We start from the raw sequence: 22,626 nt of genomic DNA on the forward strand, positions 1-22,626 counted from the left end.
ACACTTAAGACTGTTGGGAATTCTTCTAAGTAATGTCACCTAGGCTTCACTGGAATGGGTTAAGTGCCTTGGTAGGATGATCTATAAATTCTCAAGCCAGGATATTCTAAGAGTGAAAGGGGCACTAAATTCCTGAGACTGAGGACAGCAGGCATAAATGAGGCCTGTCCTGATTTAACCAGGATAAAAGGCCCCTCTAAATTTAAAAAGAGGCAAGTCTCTGCTCTAATATGCCACCTCTAATTCATGGATCATAAACAGGAGAGAGAGTTAATGCAGTTAGCCTAGATAAAAATCTCTCAAACTCTGATTCTGAATGTAAACATGAAAGTGGCACACCTAAGTATTTCATTAACTAGGTTTCTTTGTTCATAATTACAAGCACAAATGACCATTTACATTGGTCATAATGGGGCCATGATATATTAAACTCCTACCCAAATAATGTAGATTAAAGACTTTGTGTTTACTTACTTTAAGAATTGACCACATACTTATAACAGATTATTCAAGAGTCAAGTATAAAAATAAGGTCAAAAACAAACTTTATTTATATAGGGATAATAAGGATATTAGTAACTCAAATACTGAATAATTAAGCTTTGGATTGACTAGAAGTCCATGATTCACAAAGACTATTTTATGGAAGCAGTATAAAACTACATTTGGTTATTTTTCTCAGTTCTCTGGTATTTCTTCAAGCTTGCAAAGATTCAGAACACTTTAATGACAGCTTGTTGAACAGCAATAAAATGAGATGATGTCCTTAGAAGTCAGTCTCTCACAAAAAAGACGTTATATCCAAGTTCTATCAAAGCCCCAGCCAGTAAGGCCCATAAAGGAATGAAGACATAGGACAGATTCATTGTAGTAAACTGTTCCAGTTTAGCACAGAGTGCAAGGCAGAAGGCTAATTTAAGTAACATTGCAATGAGGTACCAGGCTTTTTTTTTAATATTGTGTGATCCATGTCGAGGGTCAAAACCAGACTTACATCGCCCAGCCATTTTCACAATCAGCATGACAAGAAGGATAGTATCAAATATCCAGACTGGAATAAATATGAGGAACCAGTTCCAAGGTGCCTTCTCATCCAGTTTCAACACCAACATGATCAAGAAGAGTAATGTGAAAAGCCAGGTGAGTAGTACTCTCTGAGCCAAGGACATTCTCATTTAAACAGTTTAAAGAGGCTGTTGCAGAGTCGAAAAAAGGGAAATATACCCTAAGAGAAGGAAAAAAAGTCAAGATTGTTTTGATACCAGAAAAAAAATCACTTCCATTCCTGGTGAACAAAGCTGGTTCTTCCCCCACTCACAGATTTCCTAATTTTGAAAAATCCTATTCTGCCTTTCAAAACCTGTAAAATTTTGTAGCCATCTTTGACAACATTATATCCATCATTCCTTAAAGCCTATGACAAAATACAATAAAATTTTTAGTATATCAACTGGGCATAAGCTCTATACAAAAGTCTCAAGAATAGTCTGTTCCTTTTCATTTGCAGTCACTCAATTCCAAGTACTCATGACTTTATTCCTGCATCTCAGGGATATTCTTAACCTCTTTTTTATACATTTGTACATCTATAAATTTTCATTCAATTTGGAGATGTACTAAGAAAAAGCTTTCAAAATCAAAGTAGTGAAAAAGGAGGAAGTGGTATCAGGCTAAGGGAGGAGAGTTTTAATAAAGAGGGAATGATAAAAATTAAGATATTAAGTAGAATTACTTAAGTAAAGAGGTCATTGGGCTAAAATAATACAGAACACATTGATAATACTGGGTTTTCACATAGTTTAGTCTCTGGGTCTTATATTTTTAAATTAAACTTTCTCATTGCAATTCTTAATAAATAGCTATTAGTCTGAATTTTTCTTTTTAATACTAATTATATATTGTTTGGTTTGTGGTATAGATCATGATTTTTTATCATTTGCTATCCAATAATCAAGACCACTTAAACTTTTGACATTTTGTTACCAATAGATGCCAAATTATTCAATAATTTAGTCCCTTCTTTCCTTTCTTAGAGTAAGCTCTATGCCCGTTGTGGGGCTTGAACTCAGGACTCGGACAGGCAACCTGAAGCTATTTCTTATACTTCTATTTTGTCTTACTGGTCTATATTTGTTTTGCACTAGTACTATATGACTATGATTGGATATGTTCCAGGATATATGCTCTAATATCTGGGAAGCTTAGTACCTACTCATGGGATTTCTTTTCCAGAATATTTTGCCCTTTCATTTTTTCACTACTAAAATCACTAATTCTTTAAAAATTGGAATTTTGATTGGGATTCATTAATCTATAATATGGTATAAGCATTTAGTCTTCACATACAAGTTTACAGTATGTTCTATACTTAAATTGTGACCATTTGGAGAAAGAGTAAGTAGAATGGAAATCAGAAGCCAGATTGCATGCAGTTGGGTAAGCAGTTAACAGAAGATAACGAAATGCAAATAGCTGACAACATTTTATTCTTTTGAAACATTTGGAGAAAAAAGATGAAAGATAAGACAAATAATGAGCCTGAGAAAGGGTTAAGAAGCAATTTTTCAGTAAAGGAATAATCTATGATTATAAGCTGAGGGAAATAAGCTACAGAGGAGTGATTGAGAGAGGATACTTGGTGGAAAGAGGAAAGGATCAGAAGGTGGTGGGGTAGATAGCAAAAGCATGAGAGCTAGGAGTAAAAATGCAGAAGATAAGAAAAATGCAGGAAAATAAGATAAATAAAAAATGCCCTAAACTAGCATGTTTAATTAATTATATTTTAGAACTTTGATATTCTTTGCTACATCTCTACTACTTTAAACAATGGGTGGCTATCATAGGGCAAGAACATATATCTGTTTTATTACAATAATGACTTAATGGATCTCCAAAAACCTCTCTTCCCCTTATACCCATCTTTTGGCACTCATTTACTTAGCTGGCAGATGCTTCATACTGCAGTATGAAAAGCAGATGCTTTTACTCCGAGGAAGGCATTTTCTCTAGGTCTCATTTCCTGACCAGAGGCTGCCATAGTGGGATATGGGCTGAATTTGGAAGAGGTGTGAAGGGTGTGTACTGATTATTAACTACAAATGGATTTCATGCTGTAAAGGAAGTTTTTCTCAATCCTGATTCCCAGTCTATCTGAACATTTTTGTGAACCTTTAAAAAGTTTACAATACACTTGCTTAAACACACTTTTCCACTAGCCATTGGATGAGTCAGGGTTCATATTTTTGCATGTTAAGACTGAGTAAGCACCTGGTCAAAGGGTAGCTGCACTCAACACAGGCACGTTAGGATTGGAGGTGGAAAAATACAGCACAGTCTTAAGGCTTCCAGTTTTATAATGTGGGATGCAACAAAAGCTCTGTATGCACTTATACTAAAATGCCCTCAACTGAGAAGCGCTATGTCGATATTTAAATGATGCTTTAAGAATTCTGGATGCTGAGCTACAACGTTAATTTTACTTTATTCGTAAATCTTCACTAATTGAAGCAATCGTTGTTTCCTACTACTACTCTTCTTTCTCCTCAAGGGAGGGGGTTGCCTTCTCCAAAACAAAAATTTGCTCTACTGAAGTCCCATTTTAGGTGGTTACTTCTGGTACTAGGAAGATAATTATTAGTTCATATGCTTCCTCATTCATTGTCAAAACGTTCTGCATCGCCCCAAAATGGAAATCGAAAGGGCTCTGCCCACAGTTCCAGCGTCTATCAGTTGTGTGTGCAGGCATTGATTTGCCCACGGTGCTTCCCACACCACCCCCGTTTCCTTCTCTCGCTACCGCCAATCCTCTTCCAAATGAACTCGCCTCATCCCAAAAGACAGTTTTGCTTATGAGCCCACAACACAGAATTCCTCTAAATAACGAGTAGCTTTTGAAAGGCCCCTGCTGCAACAGCCTTGGAAAACTTAACCTTCCTTCAGAGGAACAGCGTTTTGCTTACAACTTACATGGTTTTTGGGCCTACTTGTTCCTATAACTTCAGGATGTTCCTAAACTCTCCTCGCCCTTAGTCTTCAAACACTGACGGTCCGCCCTATCCGGACTGTTCCCATTCTGCGCTTTGGGCGGCCCCGTACATTTTGAGAGTTGAACGAGGTTTCCTGCACAAGATCCAAAACGCACGCAGAAGCCTGGTGCCAAGCAGGTGTCAGTCCTTTTGGCTGGGAGTGGGAGGGGGTGGGAGGTAGAGACAAACCCCCCGAGGCTTCGGGAAGCCAGCACCGGGGCACCGGCAGGGCAAAGGCACCTCGGGAGACTGCTGGCCCGGCCCATTGGAGCCCGGGACTCACCTGGCAGCGCCGCTGGCCGGAGAGCGGAATGGGGCGCGAAGATCAGAAAACTCGCCAGTTTGGATCCTTGGCCTTTTCCACGCTTTCTCCTCCATTAAATCCAGAACCCGTCACATGATAATCAAGAAAAAGATCTCAGTTCCGCCTCCCCAAACCACCGCGGCGGAGGCTCTATGTTCTACCTCAGGGCCACGCCCACATCCGGGGCAGGTTCTCACCACCCCTGGGACTACCCTCTCTACCTATAGGTAGAGAGGATGCCAATCTAAGTTCAGAGGCCTTTTTTCCTGTGGTAATTGGACCATTTGGCCGCCAGTGCGAACCAACCGATCTTTTCTTACGTTTGGGTTTGTCAAAAAGGCGGCTATAAGAGAAGCCACTAGGCCCGCCTCTCTACCGCTACGGGCTAGGAGGGAAGTCAGTCTAAGCACAGCCTGGAGTGTCCGTAGTCCCATTGGGCCCACAAGTGCCAATCAGACAAGCCAGCTCTCGGCTTCGCCCCCGAGGGCGCCCCGCCCCTTCTCTCCCCCTCCGCGCCAGCGCGCGGAGACTGCAGGCTCCGGCGCAAAATCCTGCGGGAGAGGGGGTGGGGCGACAGCTCTGGAGGCAGCGCTCCCGCCGGCAGCCTCGTTGTGACTCCTCCGGCTCCCGCAGCGGCGGCGGCGCTCGCTTCGGAGTCTCCCGCGCGCACCCCAGCCGCCTCCTAGCGGCGCGGCGCCCGCTCCTACGGTAAGAGCCGGCATCACCTCTGTGCTTGGGCGGGCCGTGTGGAGGTCGTTGGGTTCTGACAGAATCCTGGGGATGGAGCAGGACGAAAGAGGAAAGCGGCGGGCAGGATGGAGGTGGGGGCTCCGGGCCAACGCATCGCCCTCTGCCGCTGGTGACTTCCCCGGCAGCCGCTGGCACCTGCGCGCCGGGGTCAGCCGCGGTCCCCTCCCATCATTTGACCGGTGGCAGAGGCTCAGCTTCCCTCCTCTCGAGCCCGTGCAGTCCTCGAGCCTCGATGGTGAAGGGCCAAAGCCCAGCGCCGCCTCCCGCCCCTCCGCCCCCTCTCGCGGCCCCTTTCCTTCGCTTCCTTCCCCTGGCGCTGTGTTGGGGGCGCGTCGGGTCCTGGAGGGCGTGTAGGGGCATCGGCATCGGGTGGCCGAGCCTGGGCTGGCGGGAGAGGTCAGCTAGCGGCCGGAGGAGCGGGCTCGGGCGGAGAGGGCGACTGTGCGCGCGCTGGACGCAGGTTGGAGGGAGGGTCGCTGCCCTGCACCCACTGAGCAGGCAACAGTTTAGTTTTCTGATTCCAGCACTGACTACGGAGCGGGTGCTGAAACCTCTCAGGGGCCTTAAGGGCTGTTTCCCCTCTGGAAACAATACTGCGGTCCACCAGCTTGCTTTACCTTTTCTTATTTTTATCTAATGTTGACAGCCAGTATTTTGGTATTCCTTCGTGTCATGACTTTTAAACTCAACACCTTCCTTGTGTAACTTTGGAGATCATTCTGTCACAGATCCATCACTATTTTTAGCCTGACCAAAGGAAAAAAAAAAAAAAAGGAACTGCTTTATATCATCATATACTGACTAGGGGAGTGCAGAATATGGACAGTTTATTAATGTCAGCATTTACATACCAAGTAATTTTTAAATTCGTGAATGTATTAAACATTTTTTAATTTACACTCGCTGTCTTTGTTTATGGTATATCCTGCTTACTTTGAGGTTATTTTGTTGTGTGCTTTGATTTTATAGTTTTTGGTTAGCTTTAGCCAACTAGCCATTTTAAGATTTTTCTTTTCTCCAAGACTTTCGGTATAGACATGGTGTTTGCTCTTGTTTTTAGAGATCATGTATTTTTTAAAAATTTGTTTCCTCCCAAACTGGATTTTTTTCATAACGTTTTTAAAGTTGTAAGGGGGAGTTCTGAGAATTTGGAAACTATGCACTTTAGCCTAAAGAACTGTAAATTATCACAACAATTTGAAATTCTAGCTTCTTGGAGTAAACATTGCTAAGTTGAAGAGAGGGAAATGGGTGTCCCCTGTCAGTTGTAGTGGCTCAGTCTCCAGATACCAGAGGAAAGGAATCTAGAGGTCTGAGGAGAATGAGCCATGCCTGAGTCCAGACACAAGGTAGTTCCAGGAAAAATTCTTGGTGGGGAAATAGCTTGCCTCCCACACAGGTTAGTTGTGTGCATGCATGGGATAGTATTAAGTTAGATGTTAGGTAGGAAATGTCTTTTCTAATTTTTACCACTTTCTGATAGGGCATGAAAATGTAATAAGAGGAAAAAGTATAATGTACAATGGAGGTCTGGCATAGTCAAACCTCCCAGAATAAACTTTTTTTGAGTCCAAACTGGCACTGGACAGTTGGCCCTAAAAATGGAGTAGGTGGCCTGAGCAATTTTTTATTTTTTAATTTAATTTTGTTATTTTAAAATTGTTATTTATTTACTTACTTGTTTATTTTAAATAAGCTCTAGACCCAGTGTGGGGCTTGAATTCACAACCATGAGATCAAGAGGCACATGCTGTATTGACTGAGCCAGCCAGACATCATGGCCTGGCAATTTTTAAACCACCAACCTTTTTACTAGCCCATCTGATACAAAGTTGCAAGGAATTTGTAATGAAAAAGCCTTCACTAAACTAAGCCAAAGAAAATTTAGAGTGACATGTAGAAAAATTGAGGATAGAAAAATAGTCGGATTGCTTACATACTATCTCATTTAATCTTTATAATGCTATAAGGTATGTATGGGATTATTGTTCTGTGTTACAGATGAGTTAACCATAACTTAGGTTAATTCATTTGTTCAAGATTTCTCAGCTAATAAGTTGATGGAGTTGGAATTCAAATCTGTGCAATCATTACAAAGCCTACATTCCAAGCCAATAAGTTTCACCACCACGGGGGGCTTATTAGAGACCTGATACAAGGAGACTAATCAGTGGAAAATAATGCTCCAGAATCATAAACTGAATAAGAATATTGTAGGTGTTCAGTAACACTTTGAGTCATTGTATAGTACGGACTGTTGAGTGTTGCTGGGGATATAAGGATGGAGTCATCTTCCCTGGCCATAGTGGGGGAGAGAAATATTTAAACAGGTAATGATAATAAAATACAACATGTACTATAAGAAGAGTGATATAAATCTGTGATTTAATGGAAGAGAAATCAGTTGAAGTTTAGACATACCACCATTTTAATTCCTATTTGGCTTTATGACCTTTAACATGATGGCAAACCTTTTTGAGCTTCAGCTTCTTTATCTGTTAAGTGGAGAGAATATTACTTCAAAGGGGAATATTAAGTATTAAACAGAATATATAAAGTACTGACACATTGGTAAGCACTGAATAAAGAAGACAGAATAATTTTCAGAGAGAGTAGAGAAGGGGTTGGAGGTTTAGCAGGGAGCTATCTCTGGAGCCTTAAAGGGTGAGTAGTAGTTTTCATTATTGGGGAAGGAGGGCATTCTACACAGACAGAACAGGAGGCAGGGTCCTGGAACAGGAATGTGGATTGTTGAAGGAATGGCAAGTAATTGTAGCTTTGTATAAAAAGTATTTGCGAAGGCCAAATTTAAATGATAATTGTATATAAATGTGGCTGGGCAAGGTGAGTACTACCCAATTTTGGTGGTTGGAAATTGCATACTTAGATATTTAAGTTGTTGGAAATTATTTGTGCATTGTTGTATTTTTATTTAATATTTACCTTTTAATACTTATTTTCCCCACTGTCAGTTAAAACTTCATTTCCAAACATGTCCAGCTAAGCGCTTTCATTATTTCATTGTGATATTTCACTCTAAACTGTAAAGGAAGACTTAACACCACTAGAGGCATTTGCACTTAATTTGTGGGATGTATTTTGGGAGTATTTAAAAAAGAAGAATCTTAAAGTGACTGTTGCCTTCCCTTAACCCCTTTATCTAGTATGTAGCCACATAGAGCCAATATTGCAAACTACCCTTTGCATATGTTGACTGCTTTTTCTGAATCCAAATTTGAGACATGGGAGTGGGACAGAACGTTTCAAATTGGGACTGTTCTTAAAAACCTGAGAAAAAGTCCCATGTGTGTATCTTCCCTTCAGGTTAGCACAGAACCATAAATGTTCCCATTGGAATGATAAATGTAGATCACTTCGTGACCAGAATTATTTGACAAAATTGAAGATATTAAATGACATTTAGGAAAGCTGCATTTTTATTCCAACGTGTTAGCCTCATACAGATTGCCAAAAATGACACAAAATACAGAGATCAGATTTCAGATGAGAAAAACCAACTGCTTCCTAGAACAGGTAGGTTTAGAGCACAAGGAAAGAGTGCTGGACTTCATTCTGAGTAGTGAACAGGAACTGGGCAGGAAATGGCTGTGGCTGCACCACTACCTGATAATAATCATAACATGATTGAATCTGACATTTAATGAGAGGAAGTAAAGGGGGGAAAAAGTGCACTGTATGCAGCTTTCCAGTTTCAGAAACAGTAGGGGAAAGGAGCTGTTAAAAGTATTTCAACAGAAGTTTTGAAGATATGTCGTGGGCACTCCTCTATATTTACATGAATGAAAGCACCTTAGTAAAACATTCAGTAAAACATCTGTTACAGATAGCAGAAAACGTTTTGCTAAGTTATGCGGCACAAGTTTTGATGCTCTATAGACCTAGGTTCAAGTCTCAGTTCTTCAGTCTGTCAGTTATGTGACCTTGGGCTCATTATGAAATCTTTTTAAGGTTCAGGTTTATTTAATCATAAAATGGAGATATTTATTCTGAAAATTATGTTTGCTAATATATGTAAAGCACTTGACACATTGCCTGGCTTATAAGACATGTTAAAAAAATGGTTGTTGCCGTTAAAGTTAAGTTAAACAGTTGTGTTTTTATTTTAAAAATACAATTCTCAAATAGAGTATGGGAAAGTCAGAAAATGGCAAACAGATAAAACCTTAAAGGGAGGCAGTAGGATGTCATACAGGCAACAGGCAAAGTTGAATAAAAAAATTGAGTTATTGCAGCCACATAGAAAACAAAGGAAAAGATGGGGAGAGGGTTTCATATTCTGAAGTGTTTTTTTTTGAAGATAGTATGTCAGACTCATTAAACCAGATAGAGTAAATAAATAAGGTTTTGCTATTCTAAATGACAATAAAAAGGTCACTGAAATTGGGTCTCTTGTACTGTGAATTTAGTATGTACAGAAAGGGACTTTCTTTTCTCAGACTCCTTAACCACTTTCTTATCTCTAAAATTCTTTTAACAGATAGAAGCCATTAATTTTACAGTTATAGAGAAGGCTTTAATTGCAGGGACTCCTAGGAGAGCAAATTAACTACATGTATTTCCTAAGTGTTGGTTCCATATATCCCATTGCCTGCTATATATCTTTTGGACACTGAATGTCTAAGTATATCGTATGTTGAAAAATAAACATATCTTGTTCCCAAATCTGTTTCTCCTCTATATTCCCTGTCGTAATGAATGGTTTTTCTAGTGTTTAAGCCAAGAATCACGGAGTATCCTTACTCTTTCTTCACTCTCCATACCTTTCATGTCCAGTCAGTCATTCTATCTGATCTTTCCTTTTATTAGCTGTCTTTTAATCATGCCCGGTCCGAATACTCACTCCTCATTGCCACTGATTTATTTCAGACCTACATTGTTTCTTGCCCAGATTATTGTTACTAGTTTTCTTGGTTTTAAATTAGCCTCATATTAATTAGTTCATATGTTGAAAAATAAACATATATTCTTGTTCCCAAATCTGTCTCTCTATATTCCCTATCCTAATGAGTGGTTTTTCAGTGTTTAAGCCGAGAATCATGGAGTATCCTTACTCTTTACTCTCCATACCTTTCATGTCCAGTCAGTCATTATATCTGATCTTTCTTTCTACTAGCTATCCATCTTTTCATCATGCCCTGTCTGAACACTCACGCCTCATTGCCATGGATTTATTTCAGACCTTCGTCGTTTCTTTCCCAGATTGTTATTAGTTTTCTTGGTTTTGATGTAGCCTCATATTAATCAGTTCTTCCCACAGCTTCCTTCCAGAATGATTTTGCTGAATAATAACATAAACATATTAAAATATATCCTTAGTGCCAGCACAAGATGATAATTAATAAATACTAGATCCCTCCATGTATCTTAAACTTAATACTAAATGACTTACATACCTGTGTCTAGAGTTTTCTTTGTGGGAAAGATTTTAATAATTAATTTCAATAGAGAGCTATTTAGTTTATTTATTTGTTTGTTTTTGAATGAGCAATAATAGTTTGAATCTTTCAAAGAGTTCGTCTACTTAATCTAAGTTGTTAAATTGGCATAAAATTGTCCATAATATTCTCTTACTATCTTTTAATGTTTTAAGATCTGCAACTATGTCCCCTCTCTCATTCCTTACCGTTAATTTCTGTATTTTTTTCATTGTTTCCTTTTCACTTTGGCTAGAGGCTTCTGTTTTATTGATATTCAGAGCAGCTTTTGCTTTTATTTATTGATTTTCTGTTCTCAATTTCATTGATTTTTTTTTTAAGTTTTTCATTTATTTATTTATTTTGGGAAAGAGGGAGAGAGGCGAAGAGAGAGAGAGACAATCATAAACAGGCTTCACACTGTCAGCACAGAGCCTGATGAAGGGCTTGATCTCACAAATTGTGAGATTAGGACCTGAGCCAAAATTAAGGGTGGGGCGCTTAACCAACTGAGCCACTCAGGTGTCCTTGATTTGTATTCTTTATTATATTCTTTTTGCCATTTCATTTCCATTTTATTTGCTCTTGGTATGCTTGAATTTTAAAAATAAAATCTTAGCTCATTAATTTATTGTCTTCTGATATAAATGTTTAATGTTGTAAAATTTGTCTCTAAATAGTGTTTGGCTGCATCCCATGAATTTTGATAGGTTGTATTTTCATTTTTATTCAGTTCAGAAATCTTGCTGATTTTATTTGTGATTTCTTCTTTGACCCCATTGGTTATAAATGAGTATGTACATAAGTTTCCAAATATTGGGGGATTTTTCAGATATTGATGTCTGATTTAATTTTACTGTGGTCAAAGAACATACATTATAAGATTTGAATCATTTTACTGATTTTTATTTGTTTAAAGTTTGTTTTGAGAGAGAAAGCATGTGTATGTGTGCATGGAAGTGGAAGAGGGGCAGACAGAGAGGGAGAGAGAGAATCCCAAGCAGGCTCCATGCTATATCAGCAAAGAGCCCCATGCAGGCAAGATTTCACGAACCAGGAGATTAAGATCTGAGCCAAAATCAAGAGTCAGACACTTAACCAACCTAGCCACCCAGGCGCCCCAAGATTTGAATCATTTTAAATTTATTGAGACTGTTTTATTGCCCAAAATATGGCCCATATTGGTAAGTGATTCATGTGCACTTGAAAAGAAAGTTGGGTGGAGTGGGCTATAAATGTCAGATCAAGTTGATTGATAGAATTTCTCAAGTCTTTTCTAATTGTGGACTTGCCAATTTCTGCTTGTACTTCCATCAGTTTGGCTTCATATATTTTGAAGTTCTGTTATGAGATGCATGCATGTTTAGGATTGTTGTGATTTCTTGACAAATTGGATCCCTTTATCATTGTGAAATGGCTCTCTATTTCTGGTAATATGCTTTGCTCTGAAATCTACTTTGTCAGTATTGATTTTCCAGCTTTCTTTTTTCTCCCAGCTTTCTTTTGATTGGTATTAGCATGGTGGCTCTTTTTCCATCCTTTTATTTTTATCTATTGATGTGTTTATATTTGTAGTAGATTTCTGGTAGATAGCATATAGTTCAGTCTTTTTTTTTTTTTTTTTTTTTTTTTTACCCAATTTCCCAATCTTTGCTTTTTAATTTAGACCATTTATATTTAATATGATTATTGATATTGTTGGGTTTAAATCTGCTGTCTTGCTGCTTGTGTTTTATTGCCCCATCTGTGTTTTGGTTTTTCTCTTTGCCTTCTTTTGTAGTACTTGAGTATTTTTTATGACTCTCCTTTATCTCTTTTTTTGGCTTGTTTATTATCTGTAGCTTTTTTGCTGTATTTTTGTTTTGGGGGTTTTGTTTGTAGTATGCATATATATCTTTACCTTATTACAGACTCTTTTTGGATAAAATACTACTTCACATATTATATAAGAACTTTATAATACTATGCTTCCATTTCTCCCTCTCATTCTTGTGTTGTCATACATTGTAGTTCTACATATGTTTAAATTGCACAATATATTTTTAGTTTTTTAGCTTTAAATGGTCAATTCTCTTTTAAGGATTTAAAAATAGTTTTTTGGAAAAAGGTTCTTATATCTACCCACATCTGTCCCATTTTCAAGGCTCTTCATTCCTTTCAAATTCCTTTTCCATCTGGTATCATTTTCCTTCTGCCTGAATGACTTCCTTTAGCATGTACTGTAAGCTGAACTGCTGATGAATTCTTTCCGCTTTCATATGTCTGAAAAATCTTTTTTTTTTTTTTTTTTGTACTTCAGTTTTCAAATATATTTTTGCTGGGTATAGAATTCTAGATTGACAGTTTCTTTGTTTCAGGACTTTAATGATAGGACTTTAATGATGCTCCACTGTCTTCTCATTTGCATTTTTCTGACCTGAAATCTACTGTTCCCCCTATTTCTTTATACTAAAAGTGTCTTTTTTCTCTGGCTACCTTTTTTTTTTTTTTTTTAAGTTTATTCATTTATTTTGAGAGAGAGAGAGAGAGCACAAGTTGGGTAGGGTCAGATAGAGACACAGAGAGAGAGAATCCCAAGCAGCCAATGTGCTGTTAGCACAGAGCCCAGTGGGGGACTCAATCTCACAAACCGTGAGATCATGACTTGAGCTGAAATCGAGTCAGATTCGCAACCAACTGAGCCACCCAGGTGTCCCCTCTGGCTACTTTTAAAATGATGTCTTTAGTTTGTGGGTTTATCATTTTAATCAAATTTAGAAAAGTTGTGGCCATTATTTTTTCAAATAGTTTTTCTCTCTTCCCTTCATTCTCTCCTCCCATTCTGGTATTCCATTTAATATTGTCCCACAGCTAACTGATACTGTTTTGGTTTTGTTTTGTTTTGTTTTGTTTTGTTTTTAGTTCTTTTTTTGCCTTCTTGTCTCAATTTGGATACTGTCAATTATTATGTTTTCAAAATTACTAACCTTTCTTCTGCCAATTTCTAATCTGCTGTTAATCTTATCCATTGTATGTTTCTTATTAGATAGTGTATTTTTTATATCTAGAAGTTTGATTTGAATCATGTTTATAACTTCCATGTCTCTCCTTAACAGTGCTCATGCATTCGTCTTCTACTTTTTTGAATAAATGGAGTTTATAGTAGATGGATTTTTTTTAGGTCGTGGTTAAAAATACATAACATAAAATTTACCATCTTAATCATTTCGCCATTTTTACTTAACCAGTTCAAGAGTGTTAACTATATTAACGTTGTGAAACAACTCTCTGGAACTTTTTGATCTTACAAATCTAAAACTCTATACCCATTAAACAACTCCTCTTCTCTCCTTCCCCCGACCCAGGTAACTACCCTTCTACTTTCTGTCTCTATGAATTTGGCTATGCTAGATACCTTATATGAATGAAATTATGCAGTATTTGTCTTTTGTGATTAGTTTATTTTACTTAGCAAAATGTCCTCAAGATTCATCCATCTGTAGTTTATAACAGGATTTCCTTTAAGGCTGAATAATATCGTAATGTATGTATTTACCATATTTTCTTTATCCAGTGATCCCTAGATTTGGGGATCTTTACTTATACCTCTTGATTATTGTGTATTAGTGCTGCTCTGAACATGGGTATGCAAATATGTCTTCATAAACTAAGCTTTCACTCTTTTTGAATATATACCCAGAAGTGGGATTGCTGGATCATATGGTAATTCTACTTCTGAGTTTTTGAGGAGCCTCCATACTGCTTTCCATAGCAGTCGCACCTTTCTACCATTTCACTAACAGTACACAGGGCTCCCAATTTTTCTACATCATTGCTAACACTTGTTATTTTCTGTTTTATTGATAGTAGTCATCCTGATGGTTGTGAGGTGATATGTCATGGTTTTGATTTGTATTTCCCTAATGATTAGTGATGTTGATTAGCTTTTCATATGCTTCTTGGCCATTTGTACATTATCTTTGGAGAAATGTCCATTTGAGTCCTTTGCCCATTTTTTAATTGAGTTATTTGGTTTTTTGTTGTTAAGGAGTTGTTCTTTATATATTCTGGTTATTAACCCCTTATCAGATATATAACTTGCAAATATCTTCTCCCATTCTATAGGTTTTTTTCTCTGTTGATTGTATCCTTTGATGCACAACAGTTTTTCAAGTTTGATATAGTCCCACATACTTGTTTTTGCTTTTGTTGTCTGTGCTTTTGGTGTCATAGCTAAAAAATCATTGTCAAGTCCAAAATCATGAAATTTTTCCTCTAAGTTTTCTTCTAGGATTTTTATAGTTTCAGGTCTTAGGTTTAGGTCTTTATCCATTTTGTGTTAATTTCTGTATGTGGTATAAGATAAAGGGCCACCTTCATTCTTTTGCATGTGACTATCCAGTTCTCCCAGCATCAGTTGTTAATGAGTCTGTCTTTTCCCCATTGAGTGATCTTGGCATTCTTGTTAAAGATCATTTGACCATATATGTGACCATACACGTTTATTTCTGGACTCTGTTCTATTCCATTGGTCTTTTTGTATGCATTTATGCCAGAACTACACTGTTTTGAATGTTTTGAAATAAATGGTGAGTCCTTCAACTTTGTTCTTTTTTAAAATTATTTTGGTATTTGGTGTCCTTTGAGATTCCATAGGAATTTCAGGATGGATTTTTCTATTTTTGCAAAAAAAATATCATGGAATTTTGATAGAGATTGCATTTAATCTGTAGATCACTTTGGATAGTGTGGACTTCTTAATAATCCTAAGTCTTCCAATCCATGACATAAGGTTGGTTTGCATTTATTTTTGTCTCATTTAATTTTTTTCAGCAGTGTTTTGTACATAATAGCTGTAATGTCTTTCCTTAACTAATCCTATCACTTTTGTCATTTTTGGGTCCATTTTTAAAACTGGTTTTTCTCCTTATTATGTATTGTATTTTCCTATTTTGTATGCTTGCTAATTTTTGTTTGAATGTTAAACATTGTGAATTTTGTTGTTTGGAAATACCTTTCCTTTGTATTACATTTTTGAGGTTTCTTCTGGGACACAGTTAAGTTACTTAGAAACAGTTTAATCTTCCAAGGCTTGCTTTTTAAGCTTTGTTAGGTGAGACCTGAGCATCCTTTAGTGTAAGGTTAATTTGTTCCTAGTACTGGTATAATCCTCTTCTGAATGCTCTAGCTGTTGCCCCTTGTTACAGGATTTCTTCACTTTGTGAACTCTTATCATTCCTTTGTGAACTTTGGTAATTGTTCTGATTGCTTCTGTCTCTGGCTTTCTTACATACATGTGCTGATCAGTATTCAGCCGGAGACTTGTGGGGGGATGTACTGCAGAACTCCAGAGGGTTTTTTTTGCTGCTTTTTCCTCTCTGGTACTTTGTCCTTGGAACTCCAGCCATCTTGGTATCACTGAACTTTCTTTCCTTTTTTAAGTAGGTTCCACGCCCAGTGTGAAGCTCAAACTCATGTCCCTGAGATCAAGAGTCATGTGCCCTACCAACTGAGCCAACCAGGTGCCCAATTGTTTTCTCAATTTGGGGAGTCTCTCTGGCTCTGGTTTTCCCATCTTAGTGCTGCATCCTAGAAACTCTGTGGACAGAACACTAGAGAAATTAGGGGGCTTACTTTTGTTTCCTCTTTCAGAGATTGTGCTGCCTGTTGTACAGTATCTGAAAACTTTTTACTCTTTTGTCCATGTTTTTGGTATTTAAGATGGGAAGATTAATGTGGCCCCTGATATTCTCATCATGGTTAGAAATGAAAGTCTCTGTTGGGGCGCCTGGGTGGCTCAATCTGTTAAGCATTCGACTTCGGCTTAGGTCTTGATCTTGTGAGTTTGAGCTCTGTGTCAGGCTCTGGGTTGACAGGCCCAGAGCCTGGAGCCTGCTTCAGATTCTTTGTCTGTCTGTCTGTCTCTCTCTCTCTCTCTCTCTCTCTTTCTCTCTGCCCCTTCCCTGCTAGTGTACTCGCTGTCTCTCTCTCTCTCTCTCTCAAAGCATAAATAAACATTAGAAAAAAATTTTTTTAAAGAAATGGGAGTCCCTGTATATTTTTATAGTCATAATTTAAATGTAAAGTACCACTTTTTAATTGTTTTAATTAAATCCCATGATTTCATAATGTATTAGCTTTGCATAGCCAGAACCAAAGGATACCGTATGTTTTGATTGGATAAATGTATTTATGTTCATGTTCCTCAGCATTCCTATTTCCTTTAAAACAAATGTAGGAATGTATGATGAGTTAAAAGGTGAGCAATTAGTTGCATTTGCTTCTTTTATAAATCCAGTTTTTATGACAAAAATTGTGTGAGTGTGAAACATATGACTAGAATATTACTAGGGTCAATAGTGAGAAGTGTTTATTTCTCTAAGTATAATAATTCAATTTTTATCATCATTGGAAAATATTTGCAACGATGACTAAAAATACTGGTATGATCCAGAGTTATCTTTTATATTTTGAGCAGTCATTATAACTTAACCTTTGAAGTAATAAGTATTAAATGGTGTTAAAAATCTCTGGAGGAAATGGGCTTTAAGATATTAGAAGAGGAGCAGCTGGGTGGCTCAGTCATTAAGCATCTGACTCTTACTTTCAGCTCAGATCGTGATCTCACAGTTTGTGAGTTCTATCCCCACATTGGGCTCTCTGCTGTCAGCATGGAGCCCACTTGGGAACCTCTCACCGCCCCCCGCCTCCACCCCCTCCGGCCCTTCCTTTGTCTCTCTCACTCTCTCAAAAATAAACATTAAAAAAAAAAAAGATATTAGAAGAGTATCTAAAAATCTGTCTCCTCATTGATCATAGGCAACTGAAGTGACCTTTTTCTTTTGATGGAGGTGGATTTGTAAATTTGTTAAATTAAAACACAGGGATAGTTTTCTTGTGCTTATCCTATTCTCTACCACTGCAACCACACTAGTGAGAAAATAAACTTAATTATAAGAGGAAGGCTTTGGGGTGCATGAGTGGCTCAGTCAGCTGGGCGTCTGACTCCTGATACCGCCTCAGGTCATGGTCTCATGGGTTCATGAGTTAAGAGTCTCGCATCGGACTGTGTGCTGACAGCATGGAGCCTTTTTGGGATTCTCTCTCTCTCTCTCTCTCTCTCTCTGCTCCTCCTCTGCTCATGCTCTCTCTCAAAATGAATAAAAATTAACTTAAAAAAAATAAAAGGAAGCATTATGTATATTTAGTTGATAGTTTGTGTGTAGAAAATTAACATAAAAAAGGTATTTTAAAACTGAATTAAAGCTTATTGTAGCTTTTTTCTTTTTTGACATAATTTCAGGTTTGAAGGAAAAGTTGTAAGAACAGTATAAAGAATTTCTGTGTATCCTTAGCCAAAATTAACTGTATATTACAATGTTCCTATATTTGCTTTATCCTTTTTATCTATGTTGATAGATACACGTGTATTACTTTTTCCTGACTTATTAGAATCCTGATACTCCTTTTCTCTCAGTTTTCTTCTCTCAGAGTTCTTCTCTGCCTCAGTTTTGTTTCCTAAAAACCAGGTGATTCTCCAACATAAGCAAAGTGCAATGATCAAAAATCCGGAAATTAACATGGATACAATACTATTATCTAGCTGCTAGTATTATTCACATTTCACCAATTGTCACAGTAGTATCCACTTAGCAAAAGAAAATCCCGGATCATATGCCGCATTTAGTGTCATGTCTCTTAAGTTTCCTTTAAGCTGGAATATTTCTTAAGCCTATGTTTGTATTTCTTGATATTGACGTTTTTTTTAAGTGTTGAGATGTCATTTTGTTGAATATCCTTCCATTTTAATTTGATTGATTTTTCTCCAAAAATTAGATTCTGGTTCTATAAGGGCAGGAATACCACAGATGTAATGGTGTGTTCTTCATAGTGCATTATATCAAGAAGCAAATGCTGCAATTTCTCCTTTTACTGATGATGATAACTTTGGTTATTTAGTTAAGGTGATACCTGCCAGGTTTCTCCAAGGCAAAGTCACTCTTTGTAGCTAATAAAATACCTGTGGAGAGAACCTTTGTGTAAATATCCTATTACTCACAGATTTGCCCATTAGCTTTAATATTTATTGATGATTCTTGCATGAATCAGCTATTAAGATGGTTACTTAAAAGTTCTCTTTACAGAGATACCTGTCTGGCTCAGTCAGTAGAGCATGCGATTCTTGATCCGGGGTTGTGAGTTCAAGTCTCATGTTGGGTATAGAGCTTACTAAAAAAAAAGTGTGGGGGGGGGGGGGTGGGTGGGCGGTGCCTGGGTGGCTCATTTGGTTAGCATCTGACTTCGGCTCAGGTTTTGATCTCGGCTCAGGTTTTTGATGAGTTCGAGCCCCACATCGGACTCTGTGCTGACAGCTCAGAGCCTGGAGACTGCTTCACATTCTGTGTCTCCCTCTCTCACTGCCCCTTCCCTGCTTGCACTCTGTCCCTCTCTCTCTCAAAAATAAACATTTAAAAAAAAAAGGGAAGTCATTTAGGTGACTTAGTCAATGAAGCATCCGACTTCAGCTCAAGTCATGATCTCACAGTTTGTGAGTTCGAGCCCCACATCTCTGTGCTGACAGCTCAGAGCATGGAGCCTGCTTCAGATTCTGTGTCTCCCTCTCTCTGCCCTTCCGCTGCTCATGCTCTGTCTCTCTCTCAAAAATAAATAAACATTAAAAAACATTTTAAAAAACATTTAAAAAAAGTTCTCATCACAAAGGAAAAAATTATAACTGAGGTGATATATGTTAACTGAACTTATTGTGGTAATCACTTCACATTATATCAAATCATGTACAACTTAAACTTATGCAATGTTCTGTATCAATTACATCTCAGTAAGATTGTTGCCAAATGGTAACTTTGTTTTTGTAATTCTCTAATTTCTTCTGTGTTAGCTGGCTCCCTGCTATAAAGAGAAGTTTCCCTCTTATTCATTCATTCATTCATACCAGTATATTCTTTTTTTTTTTTTTTTTTTTTACATTTATTTATTTTTTGAGAGACACAGAGAGAGCACAAGTTGGGGAGGGGCAGAGAGAGAAGGAGACACAGAATCTGAAGCAGGCTCCAGGCTCTGAGCTGTCAGCACAGAGCCCGATGCAGGGCTTGAACTTACAAACCATGAGATCATGACCTGAGCCGAAGTCCGATGCCCAACCGACTGAGCCACCTAGGCGCCCCATACCAGTATATTCTTATTTTAATTTTTGACAATGTCCCTATCATTCTTTGAGCACCTTCTTAATTTCTGACCCCACAAGATGTTCCAGAATCACCTTGTACTGTCTCTGTGCCAACTGGAATCAGACATTTCTCTAAGGAGCCTTGGTTTCTTTTAGTGTAGAATGGTGTTTAGAGATTTGGTTGCTAGATATGCTTATTGCTACTAAGGAATCGCTGCTTCTAAGCCTTCTCAGTGGACATAGCTAAATGTATTGTATACGTATGTGTATGTATATGTGTGGATGTGTATAATACACCTTTATTTTCAGAAATGATTATTGAGTCAACCAGTGTCGTGGCTACTAAGAAAAGTGAATATATTCTTATGCCGCATGACCAAATGATCATGTCCCAATTAGTAGAAGTTATAAGTCTACTGTATTTTGTACTCTTGGGATAAATAAATTATTTTCTTGGCCAACTACATTTTAGGAATTATTTAGATCTTATCTGGTGAGGAAGATGCCTTGGATCATGAGAGGTATGGAAATCATGTTATATGGAGAACATTGAAGGAGCTGGGCACATTTAATCTGGAAAATGATTAACAACAGCATATACTTATTACATTATTTTATTTGAAGGCTGAAGATGTGATAAATAAGTTTTGTGCTCATTTAAAGTAGGTAACTAATACAGGTGAATGGAACTTAAGAAAGACACAGTTTCTCTCTGCATAAGGAAAATTTTGAGGCAAACTCTCTTCTAATGGAGTGAGCTGCCTTGAAAAGTTCAAACTCAGTCATTACCTCTTCAGAGGGAAATTTTGCCCATTTTTATATAATTAATTTGTGCTGTGAAAAGTTGGAACTACTTGAAAGATAGCTTAGTATGGTATATTTAGTGGCTTAGTTAATTGTATATCTCACAAGATGCGTCATGAGGAAAGGATTCTGTTCTAAATAAGTATAAGACATATTGTGTACATACTCTTCTCTTGGATATTTATAATGCACAGTAATATATTAAAGGCTCTGAGAAGTCCTTAGGTAAGGAAATTTATCTGACTTTTTCTAAACTAGTGGATTTAGGGGACAGGTGAGGCTGCAGCTGTAATCTACATACATGGTATTTAAACCAAGATACCTGAAGTGATCGTCAAGGGACTAAACAAAGCCAGAGAAGATGTCTAAGTACTGAGCTTAGGGAGAAGAAGAGAGCCAGCAAAAAAGGTGAGAAGGAATAGCCAGAAAGTTAAGAGCAAACCCAAGACAGGTTTCCTAGAAGCTAAGTGAATAAAGTCTTCCAAGAGGAGGGAACATAATTGGCTGCATTGTATACTGCTGGTATGTTGAGTATGATGAGCAACTGAGACCTGATCATTGGATTTATTATTTTTTTTATCTTTTAATGTTTATTAATTTGAGAGAGAGAGCACAAGTGAGAGGGGGCAGAGAAAGAGGGGGACAGAGAATCCTAAGCAGGCTCTGTGCTGCCAGTGCAGAGCCTGACACGGGGCTTGAACCCACGAACCATGAGATCATGACCTGAGCCGAAACCAAGAGTTGGACGCTCAACCAACTGAGCCTCCAGGTGCCCCAAGACCTGATCATTGGATTTGGCAACTAGAGTAGAAGTCATTGGTATCCTTAAGGAGAGTTTTCAATAGAGTGTGGGGAGTAAAAGCATGATTGGATTGAAAAGAGAAGGTAGAGAAATTGGAGAAGATAGCAGAACTTTGCTGTGAAGGAGAGAAGAGAAATGGAATAGTTGTAGTGATTGAGCACCTACTGTGGTCTTTTTTTAAAAATTTTATTTATTTTTAAGAGAGAGAGAGAACATGTGCGAGCAGGGGAAGAGCAGAAAGAGACAGAGAGAGAGAGAGGGAAAGAGAGAAAAGAGAGAGAATCCCAAGGAGGCTCCACGCTGTCAGTGTAGAGCCCGACACAGGACTCACAACTGTGAGATCATGACCTGAGCCAAAATCAAGAGTCAGATGCTCAACCAGCTGAGCCACCCAGGTGCCCCCCTACTATGGTTTTTATTGTTGAAAAGATTAGGCAAAAATGAAAAGCTCATGAAATTGAGCTCATGATTCTGGTTTAAGTAGTAGTTGTAGCATGTTTATAAAGTACTTTTCTCTGTGATACAGATTTGAATGGGCTAGAAATTGAAGTATTTGTTTTTTCCTGATATGTAGGAATTTCCCTCAGATTAGAAGAATGTAAGTTTAGTGGCTGTGAAATTGTGTTGCATTCCTGAATTTCCAGGCAGATTAGGCCTCTTGGTGTGGTAGTTAGTAGTAATATGGAGCAAAGCCCCCAAATTTTATTTTTATTAATCTGAAGTGATGATCTGGACATATTAATAACGGTTTTACCTAAAATAGATTTGCAGACCAGCAATATGTTCATCATTTTAAAAATGACTTGGTTTCCCTGAATAGTTCACTTGCCCCTAAAAAGTACTCTGGTTACATTTAAAGCCATAAATACTAATTTTAAATTGGCCACTGTAACTATAGGACAAAGAAGCCCAGGAACACAAATTGGTTCTCATTTCTACTTCACCATATTAACCCTCCATCTGCCTTCTTAGAATGAGCCCAGTCAGTAACTCCAATTACAGTTGATTCCTGTTATTCATAGTAGTTGTGTTCTATAAGGTGGCAGCAAACACTGAATTAGTGAACATTGAAGCAAAGCTCCTATGGAAATACAAGGTTAAGCTCCTATGAGCCACTGGTCACAGCATTTTCATCAGCTGATCAGTACCTAACCTTGTTTCATATGTGTTGCTGTTTACAGACACCTTATTTACTTAGTGTTGGTTTGCTAACATTGAATTCATGGCCAATAGCCCTGTAACTAATATGAAAATGAAACTTACCTAACACACATTTTCTTCATAAGGCACATCAAAGCCTTCTTGCATTAGGAACACTAGACAGCACTTCAACACTACCC

The 22,626-nt window shown here is 37.9% G+C and overlaps 2 protein-coding genes across 5 annotated transcripts in view; one reads left to right on the plus strand and one right to left on the minus strand.

Annotated features, from left to right (window-relative positions):
• Positions 1 to 528: 528 nt before the first annotated feature.
• Positions 529 to 4,488, minus strand: TMEM60 (transmembrane protein 60). Its single transcript, XM_060632324.3, has 2 exons — positions 4,309 to 4,488; positions 529 to 1,225 (listed from the first exon to the last, which is right to left on the minus strand). Exon 2 carries the CDS (start codon positions 1,173 to 1,175, stop codon positions 774 to 776), a length of 402 nt encoding a protein of 133 aa, XP_060488307.1. The 5' UTR covers positions 1,176 to 1,225; positions 4,309 to 4,488; the 3' UTR covers positions 529 to 773.
• A 435-nt stretch (positions 4,489 to 4,923) lies between these two features.
• Positions 4,924 to 22,626, plus strand: part of PHTF2 (putative homeodomain transcription factor 2) — a 126,003-nt gene continuing 108,300 nt past the window's right edge. For all 4 annotated transcript variants that reach the window (XM_060632317.3, XM_060632318.3, XM_078442535.2 and 1 more), the window contains exon 1: positions 4,924 to 5,037. The gene's annotated coding sequence lies outside the window, so the exon portion shown is untranslated. The remainder of the gene's footprint in view (positions 5,038 to 22,626) is intronic.

The sequence above is a fragment of the Panthera onca genome, chromosome A2 (assembly GCF_046562875.1).
Source record: "Panthera onca isolate mPanOnc1 chromosome A2, mPanOnc1 haplotype 2, whole genome shotgun sequence".
Lineage (NCBI taxonomy): Eukaryota > Metazoa > Chordata > Mammalia > Carnivora > Felidae > Panthera > Panthera onca.

Coding starts and splice junctions, on each gene's coding strand:
- TMEM60 (XM_060632324.3), bottom strand. CDS start 1,175: ATGAGAATGTCCTTGGCTCAGAGAGTACTACTCACCTGGCTTTTCACA.